The sequence below is a fragment of the Somniosus microcephalus genome, chromosome 15 (assembly GCF_052327205.1).
Source record: "Somniosus microcephalus isolate GS21.2 chromosome 15, FLI_Smic_1.0, whole genome shotgun sequence".
Classification (NCBI taxonomy): domain Eukaryota; kingdom Metazoa; phylum Chordata; class Chondrichthyes; order Squaliformes; family Somniosidae; genus Somniosus; species Somniosus microcephalus.
This window is the reverse complement of record NC_141001.1, coordinates 1,807,584-1,828,433: the sequence shown is the minus strand read 5'-3', so window position 1 is coordinate 1,828,433 and position 20,850 is coordinate 1,807,584. Positions and strand designations below refer to the sequence as shown.

The 20,850-nt window shown below is 53.6% G+C and overlaps 1 protein-coding gene across 1 annotated transcript in view; it reads left to right on the top strand.

Moving 5' to 3' along the window:
- LOC147106498 (CUGBP Elav-like family member 1) overlaps window positions 1-20,850 on the top strand; it is a 102,260-nt gene that overhangs the window by 56,376 nt on the left and 25,034 nt on the right. Inside the window, exons 4-6 of the mRNA XM_086008459.1 lie at window positions 9,660-9,708; window positions 10,622-10,815; window positions 20,562-20,613. Coding sequence (XP_085864585.1) covers window positions 9,660-9,708; window positions 10,622-10,815; window positions 20,562-20,613 — 295 coding nt within the window. The remainder of the gene's footprint in view (window positions 1-9,659; window positions 9,709-10,621; window positions 10,816-20,561; window positions 20,614-20,850) is intronic.

Genomic DNA, 20,850 nt, shown 5'->3' with positions numbered 1-20,850 from the left:
ATAGGAAAGCAGAGTGTTGTTTAAATGGAGAGAGAGATTGGGAAATGTTGGTGTTCAGAGGGACCTGAGTGTCCTTGTACACGAATCACTGAAAGTTAACAGGCAGGTACAGCAAGCAATTAGGAAAGCAAATAGTGTGTTGGCCTTTATTACAAGAGGACTTGAGTATAAGAGTAAAGATGTCTTACTGCAATTCTATAGGGCCCTGGTGAGACCACACCTAGAACATCCAACCAAACCCTCTCGATAGTTTGCTGTTCATTGTAGACCATCCCCTTTACCCTTTCGATCAGTCTTGTTATTAGCTGTCCCTGTTCACCCATTTGCTGACCCTTCACTGCTCTGGTTACCAGGGACCATCCATCCCCTCTCTCTTGGCCTACAGGCTTCTGGGCAGCCTCAGTGTGGAGTCCCTGTATGAGACGGTAACTTCCATCCACCACTTGCCTGGCCTCAGCCTCTCCCAGCCAGGCCTCTTCAACCTCAGGCCCCAGCCTCTCCCAGCCAGGCCTCTTCAACCTCAGGCCCCAGCCTCTCCCAGCCAGGCCTCTTCAACCTCAGGCCCCAGCCTCTCCCAGCCAGGCCTCTTCAACCTCAGGCCCCAGCCTCTCCCAGCCAGGCCTCTTCAACCTCAGGCCCCAGCCTCTCCCAGCCAGGCCTCTTCAACCTCAGGCCCCAGCCTCTCCCAGCCAGGCCTCTTCAACCTCAGGCCTCCTCAACCTCAGGCCCCAGCCTCGCCCAGCCAGGCCTCTTCAACCTCAGGCCTCCTCAACCTCAGGCCCCAGCCTCTCCCAGCCAGGCCTCTTCAACCTCAGGCCCCAGCCTCTCCCAGCCAGGCCTCTTCAACCTTAGGCCCCAGCCTCTCCCAGCCAGGCCTCTTCAACCTCAGGCTCCAGCCTCTCCCAGCCAGGCCTCTTCAACCTCAGGCCTCCTCAACCTCAGGCCCCAGCCTCTCCCAGCCAGGCCTCTTCAACCTCAGGCCTCTTCAACCTCAGGCTCCAGCCTCTTCAACCTCAGGCCTCTTCAACCTCAGGCCTCCTCAACCTCGAGCCCCAGCCTCTCCCAGCCAGGCCTCTTCAACCTCAGGCCCCAGCCTCTCCCAGCCAGGCCTCTTCAACCTCAGGCCCCAGCCTCACCCAGCCAGGCCTCTTCAACCTCAGGCCCCAGCCTCTCCCAGCCAGGCCTCTTCAACCTCAGGCCCCAGCCTCTCCCAGCCAGGCCTCTTCAACCTCAGGCTCCAGCCTCTCCCAGCCAGGCCTCTTCAACCTCAGGCCTCCTCAACCTCGAGCCCCAGCCTCTCCCAGCCAGGCCTCTTCAACCTCAGGCCCCAGCCTCTCCCAGCCAGGCCTCTTCAACCTCAGGCCTCCTCAACCTCAGGCCCCAGCCTCTCCCAGCCAGGCCTCTTCAACCTCAGGCCCCAGCCTCTCCCAGCCAGGCCTCTTCAACCTCAGGCCCCAGCCTCTCCCAGCCAGGCCTCTTCAACCTCAGGCCCCAGCCTCTCCCAGCCAGGCCTCTTCAACCTCGGGTCCCAGCCTCTCCCAGCCAGGCCTCTTCAACCTCGGGCCCCAGTATTACGTCCGTGAATGATTGAGACACGGACAGCAGGAGTGGAACAAAATAAGTCTTTACTGATGGAAGTCAATAGTGAAACTAAAAAAACAGAGGCTCACTAGCGCCTTTTATACAGGGGTGGTCACTGCCGGTACTGCAGTCTGAGACCAGTTATTCTCTTAAAGGTACATACACAACAATTCCTCCCCTTTTAGATAAACAGTACATAACATTCATTTAACAACTAATGATAACTAATTACAATCACAATTACTGTTGCTAGATACATTGGTTAAGTTTAAGCAATTATAAGTTCAGTCTTTGAGGAGGCTTCCTGATTCTGTCTGGATAACGCCTCTTTGGGGTATCAGGTTCTTCTGGCAATGTTGAGTCGGGATCAATGTCGTTGTTTGGTTCATCTGCTTCCAATATTACCAGTTCTGCGGTAGCTGCAATTGGAACGTCGATTTCATCGCCAGGTGTATCAGATCGTGGTGTGGAGTTGACGTTTTCCAGTGACTCTAGAATCTGGTCAGCATGGCGTCTTACAATGCTCTCTCCAACGTCCACGGTATACATGAGAGGTCCTTGCCGTGTACAAATCGTTCCTGGCTGCCATTTCTCAGTGCGGTAGTCCCGGGCCAAAACTGGTTGACCTATCTTAAAACTCCTGGTCGGCCTTTCATTCATATTCTGAAACTGCCTGTTCTCCACATCTCTTCGGACGTTTGGCTTAACCAAATCCAAGCGGCATCGTAGTCTTCGATTGAAGAACATCATGGCTGGAGTTTGGTTGGTAACCGCATGTGTCGCATTCCGGTAGGCAAACAAGAAGTTGTCCACCTCGTGTTGTAGGGGTATATCTTCATTACACATTGCCTTGATAGCCTTCTTGAATGTTTGGACAAACCTCTCGGCCAATCCATTAGTGGCTGGATGATATGGGGCAGATGTGTAATGCTTAACACCATTGTTCTTTAAGAACCTCCGGAACTCTTCAGACACAAACTGTGGACCATTGTCAGAGCAAATCTGTTCAGGCAGCCCATTCCTGGCGAATATGGTTCGTAAAACTGTGATAGTTTTTTCCGTGGTGGTTGAGGACATTTTTATTACCTCTGGCCACTTTGAATGTGCATCCACCGCAATTAAAAACATCGAGTCCATGAAGGGACCAGCAAAATCAATGTGCACCCTTTGCCATGGAGATGAGGGCCACTCCCATGGATGCAGAGGAGCTTGTGGTGGGGTGTTTTGGACCTTCTGGCATCCTGCACAGCTCTTGGTCATCTCTTCGATTTCTCTATCGATTCCCGGCCACCACACAAACACTCTGGCTAAGTTCTTCATTTTTACCCCACCCAGATGACCCTCATGAAGCTCATTGAGCACTCTATCCGTCAACTTAGGTGGAATTACTACTCTGGATCCACACATCAAGGTTCCTCTGCACACTGACAGCTGTTCTCTTCTCGGCGAGAATGCTGGCAGCAGTGGTTCGCCATGTGCTGGCCATCCCTTCACCGTTAAATCATAGACCCGTGATAGTGTCGGGTCATTCCGTGTTTCCTTTTCTATGTTTGCATTCGTCACAGGGAGACATTCGACTATGGTTGAGTGGAATAACTCCATTGGATCCACTGCAAGGTCTTCTTCTTCCACCGTCGGCAACGGTAGGCGTGACAATCCATCAGCATTTCCATGCTGTTTAGTTCCTTTGTACTCTGTCATATTGGTGTGCCCCTAGGAAAAGGGACCATCTCTGCAGCCGTTGTGCTGTCATTATCGGTACGCCCTTCTGAGGGTTGAAAATGGAGACAAGAGGTTGATGATCGGTTAGTAGAGTAAATTTTTGACCGTGCAGGTAGTGATTGAACTTCTTCACCCCCCACACCAGGCTGAGGGCCTCTCTGTCAATCTGGGCGTAGTTACACTCGGCAGAAGTTAACGAGCGTGACGCAAAAGCTATCGGCCTCTAAACCATCAAGGAATTTATGTGACAGTACCGCCCCAATGCCGTAGGGAGACGCATCACACGCCAGTCTGATCGGCAGTGCTGGGTTGTAGTGAGCCAATACTTCCCTTGAAGTGATTAAGTCCTTACTCTGCTGAAAAGCACGCTTACAATCATCGCTATATTGGACTGGGTACTGTGCAATGAGAAGGGACTAATCAGTAATCTTGTTGTACGGGGACCCTTGGGTCAGAGCGATCATAACATGATCGATTTCTCACTCGAAATGGAGAGCGAACAAATTGACTCAGAGACTAAGGTCCTGAATTTAAACAAGGGGAATTATGATGCCATGAGACGGGAACTGAGTAGGTCTGATTGGACAACGTTCCTGAGAGGACTGGAGGTAGATAAACAATGGCAAACATTTAAAGATAGAATGACAAAATTGCAAAAATTGTTTATACCAATCTGGCATAAAAGGAAATCTAAAAAGGTGACTCAACCGTGGATAACAGGGGAAATTAGAGACAGCATAAAATCCAAAGATAGGGCGTATAAAATAGCCAAAAAAAGCGCCAGAGCGGAAGATTGGGAACAGTTTAAGATAGAGCAAAGGAGGGCAAAGGGCATGATCAAGAGGGGCAAAATAGCTTACGAAAACAAGCTGGCGGAAAATATAAAAACTAACTCCAAAAGCTTTTATAAATATATCAAAAGGAAAAGACTGGTGAAAACCAAAGTTGGTCCATTGCAGTCAGATACGGGGGAATATATAATGGGAAATAAGGAAATGGCAGATCAACTAAATGCATACTTTGGGTCAGTCTTTACGAAGGAAGACACAAAAAACCTCCCTGGGATATCGGGAAAAATAGGGACATTGGCAAAGGAGGAACTGACGCAAATCAATATCTCTAAGAATATGGTGTTAAGGAAGCTAAAGGGATTGAAGGTGGACAAATCCCCAGGGCCTGATAACATGCATCCTAGGGTACTGAAGGAGGTGGCCCTAGAGATAGCGGATGCACTAAGGATGATTTTTCAGAATTCATTAGACTCGGGAACAGTGCCGATGGATTGGAGGGTAGCTAACGTTACCCCACTATTCAAAAAGGGGGGTAGGGAAAAAGCAGGTAATTACAGACCTGTAAGCCTTACATCAGTTGTGGGCAAAATGCTGGAGTCCATCATTAAGGATGAAATAGCGGAGCACTTAGCAAATGGGGACAGGATAGGACAGAGTCAACATGGATTTACAAAGGGTAAATCGTGCTTGACTAATCTATTGGAATTTTTTGAGGGAGTAACTGGTAGAATAGATGGGGGAGAGCCAGTAGATGTGGTGTACCTGGACTTCCAAAAGGCCTTCGATAAGGTCCCACATAAAAGATTAGCATGGAAAATTGAGGCTCATGGGATAAAGGGGAAAGTTTTGGCGTGGATAGGGAACTGGCTGTCAGATAGAAAACAGAGAGTTGGAATAAACGGCTCATTTTCTGAATGGCAGGCAGTAACAAGTGGGGTACCACAGGGATCTGTCCTGGGCCCCCAGCTGTTCACAATTTACATTAATGACCTGGATCAGGGAGTCGGATGCAGCATTTCCAAATTTGCAGACGACACTAAACTAGGAGGTGGGGTGGGCTCAGAGGAAGAGACCAGGAAGCTCCAGAGCGATTTGGACAGACTGGGCGATTGGGCGGATAAATGGCAGATGCACTATAATGTGGACAAGTGCGAAGTTATCCACCTTGGGTGCAGGAACGGGAGGGCAAATTATTATTTAAATGGCAATAGATTGGGAGAGGGGGAAGTACAGAGAGACCTGGGTGTTCTTGTACACCAGTCACTGAAGGCGAGCATGCAGGTGCAACAGGCGGTCAAGAAGGCAAACGGTATGCTGGCCTTCATAGCAAAAGGGTTAGAATACAGGAACAGGGATACCTTGCTGCAGCTGTACAGGGCACTGGTGAGACCACACCTCGAGTACTGTGTACAGTTTTGGTCGCCTCATCTGAGGAAGGATGTTCTTGCCATGGAGGGGGTGCAGCGGCGATTCACCAGGCTGATACCAGGAATGGCGGGAATGACCTATGAGGAGAGACTATGTAGTTTAGGGATGTACACACTGGAGTTTAGAAGATTGAGAGGGGACCTCATAGAAGTGTATAAAATTCTGACAGGTCTAGACAGACTGGATGCAGAAGGAATGTTTCCCTTGGCGGGTGAAAACAGAACTAGAGGACATAATTTAAGGATAAGGGCTAAACCATTTAGGGCAGAGATGAGGGGGAATTTCTTCACTCAGAGAGTGGTGAACCTGTGGAACTCATTGCCACAGAGGGCAGTGTACGCCAGCTCATTAAATATATTTAAGAGGGAATTAGATATATTTCTACGGGCAAAAGGGGTTAAGGGTTACGGAGAGAAGGCGGGGACGGGATACTGAATTAAAGGATCAGCCATGATCTCATTAAATGGCGGAGCAGGCACGAAGGGCCGAATGGCCTACTCCTGCTCCTATCTTCTATGTATCTATGTATCGCGCCATTTCCATGCTACCCCCGTTCGTAGCAGGGCGTTCAGTGGGTGCAGAATTGTCGACAAATTCGGCAAAAACTTATGATAGTAATTCACCAATCCGAGGAATGACCTCAGTTGCGACACATTTTCAGGCGCTGGGGCCTTAACAACCGCTTCAATTTTGTTAGGGGACTTATGTAACCCCTCTTCATCAATCACGTGGCCACAATACGATATCTGTTTCTTAAAAAATTCGCACTTGGGGCGGTTGGCTCGCAGCCCATGTTCCCGTAGTCTAGTGAGCACCTGTTCTAGGTTGTTAAGGTGTTCACTGTCATCTTCACCTGTTACAAGGATGTCGTCCAAGTAACACTGAGTCCCCGGAATCCCTTGCAGGACTTGTTCCATCGCTCTTTGCCATATCGCCGGAGCCGATGCTACTCCAAATACCAATCGATGATACTGGTAAAGACCTTTGTGAGTGTTTATCGTGAGATACTTCCTAGAGGACTCTTCAACCTCCATCTGCAAATATGCTTGTGCTAGGTCAATTTTTGTAAAACGACACCCTCCAGACAGTGAGGCGAAGATATCTTCTATCCTTGGAAGAGGATATTATACTGTGTGAAGGACTGGGTTCACCGTCACCTTGAAATCCCCACAGATGCGAATCTTCCTTGGCTCCCCGGACTTATTGCTTAACGTTTTCTCCATGACAGGAATGATGGGTGTCGCCCACTCGCTCCAGTCGACCTTAGACAACACGCCCGCCTTCTCCAGATTCTCCAGCTCTGCCTCGACGGCTGGGCGAATTGCATATGGTACCGGTCTTGCTTTGAAAAACTTGGGAACTGCATTCTCTTCTATTTTTATCGAGGCGGTTACGCCTTTAAGCGTGCCCAGTTCTTGTTGAAATACCTCTTTGGCGTTAGCTAAGATTGTTGACAATCGTCCAGGAGTGACGTCTTCATCTTTTTTACCGTCCACCGTCATTGCATGAATGGAGTGCCAATCTTAGTTTATCTTCCTGATCCATTCCCGACCCAATAACGGTGTTCCACCATTTGGCAGTATGTAGAGATACAATTTCCGTATTTTCTTGCCGTTGCCCCTTATTTTTCCTCTGGGGTATACTTTTTGCCCCATATACGTCGTCAAGACAATGGATGTCTCTCTCAAGGGTATGTGTGAAAATAGCCGCTCGTAGTCTCGTTGATTCATGACGGTTAGCGCTGATCCTGTATCCAATTCCATTTTAACTTGGGACCCTGCTATCGTGAGGGTGACCCAAATGGTTCGGTGATCCTCTTTTGCGATTACATTGTGAAGTTTGAGACAGCTTAGTCTCCTGTTCCCGGATTCATTATCGCTCATCTGGTCTTCGGAACTACTGTCCGTCATCTTTTGTACTTTCTTGTACGGTTCCTTAGTAGCCTTTTTGTTGTTGCTGGTCTTCTTCCCAGACCTGCAAACTCGTGCAATGTGTCCCATCTTCCCGCATTGCCTGCATATTTTGTCTTTGGACCAGCAGTCCTTCTGGTCATGGTTAGTTCTGCCGCAGCGATAACATTTTGCAAATCCCCGTGTCATTTCGTGGGTGCCGTAACCTCTTCTGGGTTCCTTCACTCAGGAGTCCACAGACAAATTTGTCCCATAGGGTATCTGCCAGTCCTGCTCCGAACTGGCAGTGCTTTGATAGCTTGCGTAGTTCCGTAAGATACTCAGCATTGCTCTCATCTTTGTGCCGAGTTCTCCTGTGGAATTTAAATCTTTCTGCTATCAGCAGTGGTGCAGGGTTTAGGTGTTCCTGTAGGACAGCAACAATTTTGTTAAAACTCTTCGCCTTCGGTTTGGCTGGAGTAATCAGGTCCCGCAATAGGCCGTACGTTCTAGCGCCCATTAAGTTTAGCAATATTGATGCCTTTTTCTCCTCCGCTATTTCGTTTGCCTCGAAATATACCTCGACTCTTTCCACATACGTGGTCCAGTCCTCTATTGTATTGTCAAAAGCAGTGATACAGCCAGTCTTCGGCATCTTGCAAATCTAAAATGGCGCCTCCCGCGCTTTGCCTTCTTCCCCGCTGATTAAGATGGTGCCTCCCGCGCTTTGCCTTCTTCCCCACTGTTGTTAGCGCTGCTTTCCGCGGTTTCTTGCGCGTTTAATATATTTAAAATTATTTTCCCGTCGTGGAACAACCCTGTGGGACTCTTGCCTCCCTCTTCGCGGGTCTATACGCAGCCCGGCTTCGTAGCACCGGCCGCGCCCTGTGTGCTCCACCCTCTCTCTCTCTCCTTCCCGACAACGCTGCTCGGCCCCGTTGCAAACCACCCGCTCGAGTTCGCGACCGCCGCAGCCCAGGAAGGATCAGTGCACTACCTGCCACCAGCCCGATTAGCTGAAGCACCGTCGACAGGAACCAGGCCACGCATCCGACAGCTTCTCCAGCAATCTTCAACTCTGCAACACAGGGGCGGATGCCCACGGTCGACGCCCGTTTCTACTGCCTCTTACTTTCTTTTCTTTCTGGCCTCGACCTCTGCTCACTTCGCTGTAGGAATGGATCCCAGGAGGTGGTGCAGACTGTAGGTAGGTTCGTATCTGCTCGTCGCCAGTATTACGTCCGTGAATGATTGAGACACGGACAGCAGGAGTGGAACAAAATAAGTCTTTACTGATGTAAGTCAATAGTGAAACTAAAAAAACAGAGGCTCACTAGCGCCTTTTATACAGGGGTGGTCACTGCCGGTACTGCAGTCTGAGACCAGTTATTCTCTTAAAGGTACATACACAACACTCAGCCTCTCCCAGTCAGGCCTCTTCAACCTCAGGCCTCCTCAACCTCGAGCCCCAGCCTCTCCCAGCCAGGCCTCTTCAACCTCAGGCCCCAGCCTCTCCTAGCCAGGCCTCTTCAACCTCGGGTCCCAGTCAGGCCTCTTCAACCTCGGATCCCAGCCTCTCCCAACCAGGCCTCCTCAACCTCGGGTCCCAGCCAGGGTTCACTCTAGGCCTCAGTGGCCCACCCAGTCCCTGGCCACCTCACACTCGCAGGCCCCTCTGTGCATGTCCTGGTCACAATTGTTGGAGCAGTAATTGGCCGATCATTTGGTTCACAGAGGAGGTCCCTCCCTGCTCTTGGCACAAGCCCAGTCTCCTGTCTCCTTCATACGCAAAGGCCCGGAGCCTAGCTTTAGGCCACTGGGATGTGAGAGCTAAAGGAGTGAATGGTGCACACAATGGTGAAAAGAGGCGAGGGGGCGAGAGAAAGTGTGTGAAGCATAGAGATCAGGAGACTAGAGAGAGGGAGGAAGCGTACAGGAGGTGTGGAGAAAGAATGGGAGACATAGAGAAAGTGAGGAGGAGGAGACGGGAGGGAAGGGAAGAGTCAGAGGGGTAGATGGAAGCATTATTCAGTGGTGAATGAGCAGAGTAATTGTTTGAGGGAGAAAAGTTGTTTTTGTCCATGAGCAATGCCACCCCCCCGAGTTGCCATGTTCCTGGGTGCAAGGATGGGAAACATTATTTGTAATAGTGATGTACAATGTGCTGGTACTGGGCCGGAATGAACCACCAGGATCAACTTCCTGCCATCACGGTGTGGTGATTGATCCATTGCCTCTCTTTCCCCAGATGCACCATCCTATACAGATGAAACCAGCTGACAGTGAGAAGAACAATGGTGAGTCAGTCCATGCACCCAGAAAACAGGAGGTCATGCCTTACCTCGCAAGAGAGTGCAGGCATTACGAGTGCGTAGCACGGGAAACTGCACCTCGGTCTAGGAGTGACACGGCCTGGGTCTGGGAGTGACACGGCCTGGGTCTGGCAGTGGCACTGGGCCTCGGTCTAGGAGTGGCACTGGGCCTCGGTCCGGCAGTGGCACTGGGCCTCGGTCCGGCAGTGGCACTGGGCCTCGGTCCGGCAGTGGCACTGGGCCTCGGTCCAGGAGTGGCACTGGGCCTCGGTCCAGGAGTGGCACTGGGCCTCGGTCCAGGAGTGGCACTGGGCCTCGGTCCGGGAGTGGCACTGGGCCTCGGTCCGGGAGTGGCACTGGGCCTCGGTCCGGGAGTGGCACTGGGCCTCGGTCCGGGAGTGGCACTGGGCCTCGGTCCGGGAGTGGCACTGGGCCTCGGTCCGGGAGTGGCACTGGGCCTCGGTCCGGGAGTGGCACTGGGCCTCGGTCCGGGAGTGGCACTGGGCCTCGGTCCGGGAGTGGCACTGGGCCTCGGTCCGGGAGTGGCACTGGGCCTCGGTCCGGGAGTGGCACTGGGCCTCGGTCCGGGAGTGGCACTGGGCCTCGGTCCGGGAGTGGCACTGGGCCTCGGTCCGGGAGTGGCACTGGGCCTCGGTCCGGGAGTGGCACTGGGCCTCGGTCCGGGAGTGGCACTGGGCCTCGGTCCGGGAGTGGCACTGGGCCTCGGTCCGGGAGTGGCACTGGGCCTCGGTCCGGCAGTGGCACTGGGCCTCGGTCCGGCAGTGGCACTGGGCCTCGGTCCGGCAGTGGCACTGGGCCTCGGTCCGGCAGTTTGTGTGTGTGTGTATATGTCTACCTAAGTCTCTGTCGCTGAAATAATTCCCTAGTTTGATTGCAGCTGTGGAAGACAGAAAGCTGTTTGTGGGGATGATTTCCAAAAAGTGCAATGAGAACGATGTCCGTGTCATGTTTTCACCATTCGGACAGATAGAAGAATGTCGAATATTACGGGGCCCAGACGGGCTAAGTCGAGGTGAGTGGAGGTCAATGTTACCAGGATTGAGGGATATGGGGAGAAGGTGGATAGGTGGGTTGAGAAATATGGTGAGAAGGTGGATGGTGGGTTGGGGGATGTGGGGAGAAGGTGGGGTTGAGGGATGTGGGGAGAAGGTGGGGTCGAGGGATTGGGGAGAAGGTGGGGTCGAGGGATTGGGGAGAAGGTGGGGTCGAGGGATGTGGGGAGAAGGTGGGGTCGAGGGATGTGGGGAGAAGGTGGGGTCGAGGGATGTGGGGAGAAGGTGGGGTCGAGGGATGTGGGGAGAAGGTGGGGTCGAGGGATGTGGGGAGAAGGTGGGGTCGAGGGATGTGGGGAGAAGGTGGGGTCGAGGGATGTGGGGAGAAGGTGGGGTCGAGGGATGTGGGGAGAAGGTGGGGTCGAGGGATGTGGGGAGAAGGTGGGGTCGAGGGATGTGGGGAGAAGGTGGGGTCGAGGGATGTGGGGAGAAAGTGGGGTCGAGGGATGTGGGGAGAAGGTGGGGTTGGGATGTGGGGAGAAGGTGGGGTCGAGGGATGTGGGGAGAAGGTGGGGTCGAGGGATGTGGGGAGAAGGTGGGGTCGAGGGATGTGGGGAGAAGGTGGGGTCGAGGGATGTGGGGAGAAAGTGGGATCGAGGGATGTGGGGAGAAAGTGGGGTCGAGGGATGTGCGGAGAAGGTGGGGTCGAGGGATGTGAGGCGAAGGGGTCGAGGGATGTGGGGGAGAAGGTGGGGTCGAAGGATTGGGGAGAAGGTGGGGTCGAGGGATGTGAGGAGAAGGTGGGGTCGAGGGATGTGAGGAGAAGGGGTCGAGGGATGTGGGGAGAAGGTGGGGTTGAGGGATGTGGGGAGAAGGTGGGGTCATAGAGTCATAGAGTTTTACAGCACAGAAAGAGGCCCTTCGGCCCATCGTGTCTGCGCCGCCCATCCATCCCTGTCCAGTCTAATCCCATTTTCCAGCATTTGGTCCATAGCCTTGTATGCAATGGCATTTCAAGTGCTCATCCAAATGCTTCTTGAATGTTGTGAGGGTTCCTGCATTGAGTTCCACATTCCAACCACCCTCTGGGTGAAGAAGTTCCTCCTCAAATCCCCTCTAAATCTCCTGCCCCTTACCCTGAATCTATGCCCCCTTGTTATTGACCCCCCTACTAAGGGGAAAAGTTCCTCTTTATCTACCCTATCTATGCCCCTCATCATTTTGTACACCTCAATCAGGTCCCCCCTCAGCCTTCTTTGCTCCAAGGAAAACAACCCCAGCCTGTTTAGTCTTTCTTCATAGCTGAGGCGCTCCATCCCAGGTAACATCCTGGTGAATCTTCTCTGCACCTTCTCCAAAGCAATCACATCCTTCCTATAGTGAGGCGACCAGAACTGCACACAGTACTCCAGCTGTGGCCTCACCAGCGTTTTGTACAGCTCCATCATAACCTCCCTGCTCTTATATTCTATGCCTCGGCTAATGAAGGCAAGTATCCCATATGCCTTTTTAACCACCTTATCTACCTGTTCCGCTGCCTTCAGGGATCTATGTACATGTACACCAAGGTCCCTCTTACCCTCGGTACTTCCTAGGGTCCTACCACACATTATGTATTCCCTTGCCTTATTTGTCCGTCCAAAATGCATCACCTCGCACTTTTCAGGGTTAAATTCCATTTGCCACTTTTCCGCCCATCTGACCAACCCGTTTATATCGTCCTGTAGCCTGAGGCTTTCCTCCTCGCAATTTACCACCCCACCAATTTTCGTGTCGCTTGCGAACTTACTGATCATACCTTTTACATTCTCATCCAAATCATTTATGTAGATCACAAACAACAAGGGACCCAGCACCGATCCCTGAGGTACCCCACTGGACACAGGCTTCCAGTCACAAAAGCAACCTTCGACCATCACCCTCTGCCTCCTGCCACTCAGCCAGTTTAGGATCCAACGCGCCAAGGCACCCTGGATCCCATGGGCTCTTACCTTCTTGACCAGTCTCCTATGCGGGACTTTGTCAAAAGCTTTACTGAAGTCCATGTAAACCACATCCACAGCATTTCCCTCATCCACCCCCCTAGTCACCCCCTCGAAAAATTCAATCAGATTTGTCAGACATGATTTACCCTTGACAAAGCCATGCTGACTATCCCCGATTAATCCTTGCCTCTCCAAGTGTAGACTAATTTTGTCCCTCAGAATTTTTTCCAATAATTTCCCTACCACAGATGTTAGGCTCACTGGCCTGTAATTCCCTGGTTTATCCCTGCTACCCTTCTTGACTAATGGTACTACATTAGCTGTTCTCCAGTCCTCTGGTACATCCCCTGTGGCCAGAGAGGTTCTGAAAATTTGTGTCAGAGCCCCTGCAATCTCCTCCTTTGCCTCCCACAGCAGCCTGGGATACATCTCGTCCGGGCCTGGGGATTTATCCACTTTTTGGCCTGCTAAAACTGCTAGCACCTCCTCCCTCTCGATGCTAATATGTTCAAGTATGTCACAGTCCCCTTGCTCGATTTCTATGTCTGCATCGTCTTTCTCCATAGTGAACACAGATGCAAAAAATTCATTTAAAACCCCGCCTACCTCATCTGGCTCTACACACAGATTGCCACTTTGGTCCCTAATGGGCCCTACCCTTTCCCTGGTTATCCTCTTGCCCTTAATATACTTATAAAACATCTTAGGATTTTCCTTTATTTTGCTCGCCAGTGTTATTTCATGGCCCCTCCTCGCCCTCCTAATTTCTTTTTTAAGTACGCCCCTGCACTTTTTATACTCCTCTAGGGCTTCTTCCGTCTTTAGTCTTTTGTAACTGCCAAAAGCCCCCCTTTTATTCCTAATGCATTTTTGTATATCCCTTGTCATCCAAGGTTCCCTTTGCTTGTTGGTCCCACCCTTGACCTTTACAGGAACATGTTGGCGTTGTACTCTCTCTATTTCCCTTCTGAAAGTCTCCCACTGTTTTGATGTGGATTTTCCTATAAGTAGCTGCTCCCAGTCCACTTTGGCCAGATCCTGCCTTATCATATTAAAATCGGCCTTCCCCCAATTTAGAACCCTTATTTCCGGGCCGTCTTTGTCCTTTTCCATGACCACCTTAAATCTCACCGAATTATGGTCACTGTCGCCAAAATGCTCTCCTACTGACACTTCCACCACTTGCTCGGCTACATTCCCTAGAATTAGGTCCAGTCCCACCCCCTCTTGTAGGACTTTCTACATGTTGGCTCAAAAAGCTCTCCTGGATGCACTTTAAGAATTCTGCACCCTCTAAGCCTTTCACACTCTGACTATCCCAATTTATATTGGGGAAGTTGAAATCACCCACTATTATTACCCTATTATTTTCGCACTTTTCTGAGATTTGCCTACATATCTGTTCCTCTATCTCCCCCTGACTGTTTGGGGGCCTATAGTACACTCCCAGCAAAGTGCTTGCTCCCTTTTTGTTTTTAAGTTCTACCCATATGGCCTCATTAGAGGAACCCGCTAATATATCATCCCTCCTTACAGCAGTAATTGACTCCTTAATTAATATTGCAACACCCCCTCCCCTTTTACACCCCCCTCTGTCTCGCCTGAAGATTCTATACCCCGGAATATTGAGCTGCCAGTCCTGACCCTCCCTCAACCATGTCTCCGTGATAGCAACAATATCGTACTCCCATGTGTTCAACAACAACTTCAGTTCATCCACCTTATTTGCAAGACTCCTTGCATTAAAATAAATGCCTTGCAGCCCTGCCATATTCTCTTTTGCCTTCACATATTTGCTCTGCCTTCCCAGCTGACTTGTTTTTCCCTCTGTATTTGGCTGCAAATCACCCCCTACTATAGCTCCACTCTGTACCCCATCCCCCTGCCAAGTTAGTTTAAACCCCCCCCAGCAGTGCTAGCAAACCTCCCCGCATGGATATTGGTTCCCCTCTGGTTCAGGTGTAAACCGTCCGACTTGTACAAGTCCCACCTTTTCCAGAAGCAGACCCAGTGATCCAGGAAACTAAAGCCCTCCCTCCTGCACCATCCCTTTAGCCACGCATTCATCTGTTCTATCTTCCTATTCCTATACTTACTAGCACATGGCACCGGGAGTAATCCAGAGATTACAACCCTTGAGGTCCTGCTCCTTAATCCTTCACCTAGCTCCCTAAATTCTTGCTGCAGGACCTCATCCCTCTTTTTACCTATGTCGTTGGTACCAATGTGGACCACGACCATTGGCTGTTCACCCTCCCCCTCCAGAATGGCCTGCAGCCGCTCAGTGACATCCTTGACCCTGGCACCAGGGAGGCAACAAACCATCCTGGATTCACGTCTACGGCCACAGAAACGCCTATCTGTTCCCCTTACTATAGAATCCCCTACCACTATTGCTCTCCCACTCTTTTCCCCCCCTTCCTGGGCAGCAGGAGCACCCCCAGTGCCAGGAAGTTGGCTGCTGCTGCCTTCCCCTGGTGAGTCATCCCCCTCAACAGTATCCAAAGCGGTATACTTGTTTGAAAGGGGGATGTCCGCAGGGGTTCCCTGCACTACCTGCCTGCCTTTGTTGCTCCGCTTGATGGTCACCCCCTGTGCTGCCCTACCCTGAGGCGTGAACAACTCGCTAAACGTGCTATCCACGAACCTCTCAGCATCGCGCATGCTCCAAAATTCATTCATCCCGCAGCTCGAGTGCCACAATGCGGTCTACAAGTAGCTGCAGCTGGATGCATTTCCCTTTGGATGTGGGGAGAAGGTGGGGTCGAGGGATGTGGGGTCGAGGGATGTGAGGAGAAGGGGTCGAGGGATGTGGGGAGAAGGTGGGGTCGAGGGATTGGGGAGAAGGTGGGGTCGAGGGATGTGGGGAGAAGGTGGGGTCGAGGGATGTGAGGAGAAGGGGTCGAGGGATGTGGGGAGAAGGTGGGGTCGAGGGATTGGGGAGAAGGTGGGGTCGAGGGATGTGGGGAGAAGGTGGGGTCGAGGGATGTGAGGAGAAGGTGGGGTCGAGGGATGTGGGGAGAAGGTGGGGTCGAGGGATTGGGGAGAAGGTGGGGTCGAGGGATGTGAGGAGAAGGTGGGGTCGAGGGATGTGGGGAGAAGGTGGGGTCGAGGGATGTGGGGAGAAGGTGGGGTCGAGGGATGTGAGGAGAAGGTGGGGTCGAGGGACGTGGGGAGGTGGGGTCGAGGGATGTGGGGAGAAGGTGGGGTCGAGGGATGTGAGGAGAAGGTGGGGTCGAGGGATGTGAGGAGAAGGTGGGGTCGTGGGATGTGAGGAGAAGGTGGGGTCGAGGGATGTGAGGAGAAGGTGGGGTCGAGGGATGTGAGGAGAAGGTGGGGTCGAGGGATGTGAGGAGAAGGTGGGGTCGAGGGATGTGGGGAGAAGGTGGGGTCGAGGGATGTGAGGAGAAGGTGGGGTCGAGGGATGTGAGGAGAAGGTGGGGTCGAGGGATGTGGGGAGAAGGTGGGGTCGAGGGATGTGAGGAGAAGGTGGGGTCGAGGGATGTGAGGAGAAGGTGGGGTCGAGGGATGTGGGGAGAAGGTGGGGTCGAGGGATGTGGGGAGAAGGTGGGGTCGAGGGATGTGGGGAGAAGGTGGGGTCGAGGGATGTGGGGAGAAGGTGGGGTCGAGGGATTGGGGAGAAGGTGGGGTCGAGGGATGTGGGGAGAAGGTGGGGTCGAGGGATGTGAGGAGAAGGTGGGGTCGAGGGATGTGAGGAGAAGGTGGGGTCGAGGGATGTGAGGAGAAGGTGGGGTCGAGGGATGTGGGGAGAAGGTGGGGTCGAGGGATGTGAGGAGAAGGTGGGGTCGAGGGATGTGAGGAGAAGGTGGGGTCGAGGGATGTGAGGAGAAGGTGGGGTCGAGGGATGTGGGGAGAAGGTGGGGTCGAGGGATGTGGGGAGAAGGTGGGGTCGAGGGATGTGGGGAGAAGGTGGGGTCGAGGGATGTGGGGAGAAGGTGGGGTCGAGGGATGTGGGGAGAAGGTGGGGTCGAGGGATGTGGGGAGAAGGTGGGGTCGAGGGATGTGGGGAGAAGGTGGGGTCGAGGGATGTGGGGAGAAGGTGGGGTCGAGGGATGTGGGGAGAAGGTGGGGTCGAGGGATGTGAGGAGAAGGGGTCGAGGGATGTGAGGAGAAGGTGGGGTCGAGGGATGTGGGGAGAAGGTGGGGTCGAGGGATGTGGGGAGAAGGTGGGGTCGAGGGATGTGAGGAGAAGGGGTCGAGGGATGTGAGGAGAAGGTGGGGTCGAGGGATGTGGGGAGAAGGTGGGGTCGAGGGATGTGGGGAGAAGGTGGGGTCGAGGGATGTGAGGAGAAGGTGGGGTCGAGGGATGTGAGGAGAAGGTGGGGTCGAGGGATGTGGGGAGAAGGTGGGGTCGAGGGATGTGGGGAGAAGGTGGGGTCGAGGGATGTGGGGAGAAGGTGGGGTCGAGGGATGTGGGGAGAAGGTGGGGTCGAGGGATGTGAGGAGAAGGTCGAGGGATGTGGGGAGAAGGTGGGGTCGAGGGATGTGAGGAGAAGGTGGGGTCGAGGGATGTGAGAAGAAGGTGGGGTCGAGGGATGTGGGGAGAAGGTGGGGTCGAGGGATGTGGGGAGAAGGTGGGGTCGAGGGATGTGAGGAGAAGGGGTCGAGGGATGTGAGGAGAAGGTGGGGTCGAGGGATGTGGGGAGAAGGTGGGGTCGAGGGATGTGAGGAGAAGGTGGGGTCGAGGGATGTGAGGAGAAGGTGGGGTCGAGGGATGTGGGGAGAAGGTGGGGTCGAGGGATGTGAGAAGGTGGGGTCGAGGGATGTGGGGAGAAGGTGGGGTCGAGGGATGTGGGGAGAAGGTGGGGTCGAGGGATGTGGGGAGAAGGTGGGGTCGAGGGATGTGAGGAGAAGGTCGAGGGATGTGGGGAGAAGGTGGGGTCGAGGGATGTGAGGAGAAGGTGGGGTCGAGGGATGTGGGGAGAAGGTGGGGTTGAGGGATGTGAGGCGAAGGTGGGGTCGAGGGATGTGAGGAGAAGGTGGGGTCGAGGGATGTGGGGAGAAGGTGGGGTCGAGGGATTGGGGAGAAGGTGGGGTCGAGGGATGTGGGGAGAAGGTGGGGTCGAGGGATGTGAGGAGAAGGTGGGGTCGAGGGATGTGAGGAGAAGGTGGGGTCGAGGGATGTGAGGAGAAGGTGGGGTTGAGGGATGTGGGGAGAAGGTGGGGTCGAGGGATTGGGGAGAAGGTGGGGTCGAGGGATGTGGGGGAGAAGGTGGGGTCGAGGGGTGTGGGGGAGAAGGTGGGGTCGAGGGGTGTGGGGGAGAAGGTGGGGTCGAGGGATGTGGGGAGAAGGTGGGGTCGAGGGATGTGGGGAGAAGGAGGGGTCGAGGGATGTGGGGGAGAAGGTGGGGTCGAGGGATTGGGGAGAAGGTGGGGTTGAGGGATGTGAGGAGAAGGTGGGGTTGAGGGATGTGGGGAGAAGGTGGGGTCGAGGGATTGGGGAGAAGGTGGGGTCGAGGGATGTGGGGAGAAGGTGGGGTCGAGGGATGTGAGGAGAAGGTGGGGTCGAGGGATGTGAGGAGAAGGTGGGGTTGAGGGATGTGGGGAGAAGGTGGGGTCGAGGGATTGGGGAGAAGGTGGGGTCGAGGGATGTGGGGGAGAAGGTGGGGTCGAGGGGTGTGGGGGAGAAGGTGGGGTCGAGGGGTGTGGGGAGAAGGTGGGGTCGAGGGATGTGGGGGAGAAGGTGGGGTCGAGGGATTGGGGAGAAGGTGGGGTCGAGGGATGTGAGGAGAAGGGGTCGAGGGATGTGGGGAGAAGGTGGGGTCGAGGGATGTGGGGAGAAGGTGGGGTTGAGGGATGTGAGGAGAAGGTGGGGTCGAGGGATGTTGGGGAGAAGGTGGGGTCGAGTGATGTGGGGAGAAGGTGGGTTGAGGGATGTGGGGAGAAGGTGGGTTGAGGGATGTGGGGAGAAGGTGGGTTGAGGGATGTGGGGAGAAGGTGGGGTCGAGGGATGTGGGGGAGAAGGTGGGGTCGAGGGATTGGGGAGAAGGTGGGGTCGAGGGATGTGAGGAGAAGGGGTCGAGGGATGTGGGGAGAAGGTGGGGTCGAGGGATGTGGGGAGAAGGTGGGGTTGAGGGATGTGAGGAGAAGGTGGGGTCGAGGGATGTTGGGGAGAAGGTGGGGTCGAGGGATGTGGGGAGAAGGTGGGTTGAGGGATGTGGGGAGAAGGTGGGTTGAGGGATGTGGGGAGAAGGTGGGTTGAGGGATGTGGGGAGAAGGTGGGTTGAGGGATGTGGGGAGAAGGTGGGGTTGAGGGATGTGGGGAGAAGGTGGGTTGAGGGATGTGGGGAGAAGGTGGGGTTGAGGGATGTGAGGAGAAGGTGGGGTCGAGGGATGTGAGGAGAAGGTGGGGTCGAGGGATTGGGGAGAAGGTGCGTTGGGGTTGAGGGATGTGGGGACTTGGTTGATTAATGGCTGTTACTGTAATATGGGGTTCCTGAGGTTGGGAACTTACACATCCTCAATGACCCAAAGCGCCATGAAATAAATGACAGCATAATCTGTTTCTGATGTTGGGTGAGTAAGAAATATTGGTCAGGACACCACTCTCTGTCTGACTCTCATGCTGTCAAACTCTCGTTCACTTTCTCTCTCTCGCTCTGCTTGCTCGCAATCTCTCTCCTCCTCGTTCGCTCCCTCGTTGCTGTTCCTTATTCTCTCCCTCATTTGCTCTTTCATTCTCTGAGTGAATGAGAAAGGAAATAGAAATGGGGAAGCAAAGCAGGCAATAATCATAGAAAGAGTTGAGAAAGACTGATGGGCCGAGACTACATGTGTGAGTGTGTGTACATATGTACTTACACACATATATACACACGGTGGGAATCCCAGGATTGGGGAATGAGACTTGGACTCGGTGAGGAACACTACAGGTTTACAGAAAGCATTGGAAAGTTGATCGATCTTTCAGCTTGTGTTGAGGTTTTTATTGTACCAGAATTGCATTGGTTTGCTAGCCCACTAGAGGGCGTTGCGGTACCTCGTGCACTCCTGTTAAGAGCAGTGATGGATCCTGTATTTCGATGCACCCTGTGCCCGCTCTTGCACTCTTCTGTTTGCCCTATATCTCCTGAAGAGGGAGGTGGAATGGGTGCCATGGGCGTCTGTCATCTTCCAGTAGCCCATCAACGTGCCTCTCTTCGGCTGTGATGCTGCATAGTCAACCATGGAGGGGGTATCGGTGTCGCCCCGATCCTGTCCCCACACAGCACTGCACGTTCCAGCAAACATCGCTGGGGAGCAGGGGGGTGAGTCCCATTCTTCCCTTCCTAACCTCGGGGTGCTGAGTGCAATTGTAGCCCCTCAGTCGCAGGGTTATGGCTTCAAGCTCCACTGCAGGGCAGAACACACAGTCTAGACTGACACTCCCAGACTTTTGGATGAGATGTTAAACCGAGGCCCGTCTGCCCTCTTGGGTGGATGTGAAAGATCCCACGGCCACTATTTTAAAGAAGAGCGGGAGAGTTCTGTCTGGTGTCCTGGCCAATATTTATCCCTCAACCAACCTAAAAACATGATCTGGTCATTGTCTTGTTGCTGTTTGTGGGATCTTGCTGTGCATAAAATGCTTGCCGCATTCCCATTACAACAGTGACTGCATTTCAAAATCACTTGATTAGGGTGATTTGGGACGTCTTGAGGTCATGAAAGGCGCGATATGAATAGAAACATTTATTTTGTTCCTGGGGCTGCAGCGCGTCAGTGTACGGACCGACACCCGAGCGTCGTGGGATGTGTCCGTTGCCCATTATTCATCTCACACTCTGTCTGTCTGACTGTCTCTTTTGTACAAATTAGCCACAAATTTCAATTCCCCAAGACCCACCCCAAAAACTGGGACAATATTGGAATATCCAACTGTATCTCCTCTTGTATGTTAGCTCTGTCGCCCCCGCTCCTGTCACGGGCTCTTTCCCCGTCGACCCCTCGCCCCTCCCGGGCTCCGCCCCCCTCGCCCCTCCCCGGGCTCCGCCCCCCTCGCCCCATCCCCGGGCTCCGCCCCCCTCGCCCCATCCCCGGGCTCCGCCCCCCTCGCCCCATCCCCGGGCTCCGCCCCCCTCGCCCCATCCCGGGCTCCGCCCCCCCCTCGCCCCATCCCGGGCTCCGCC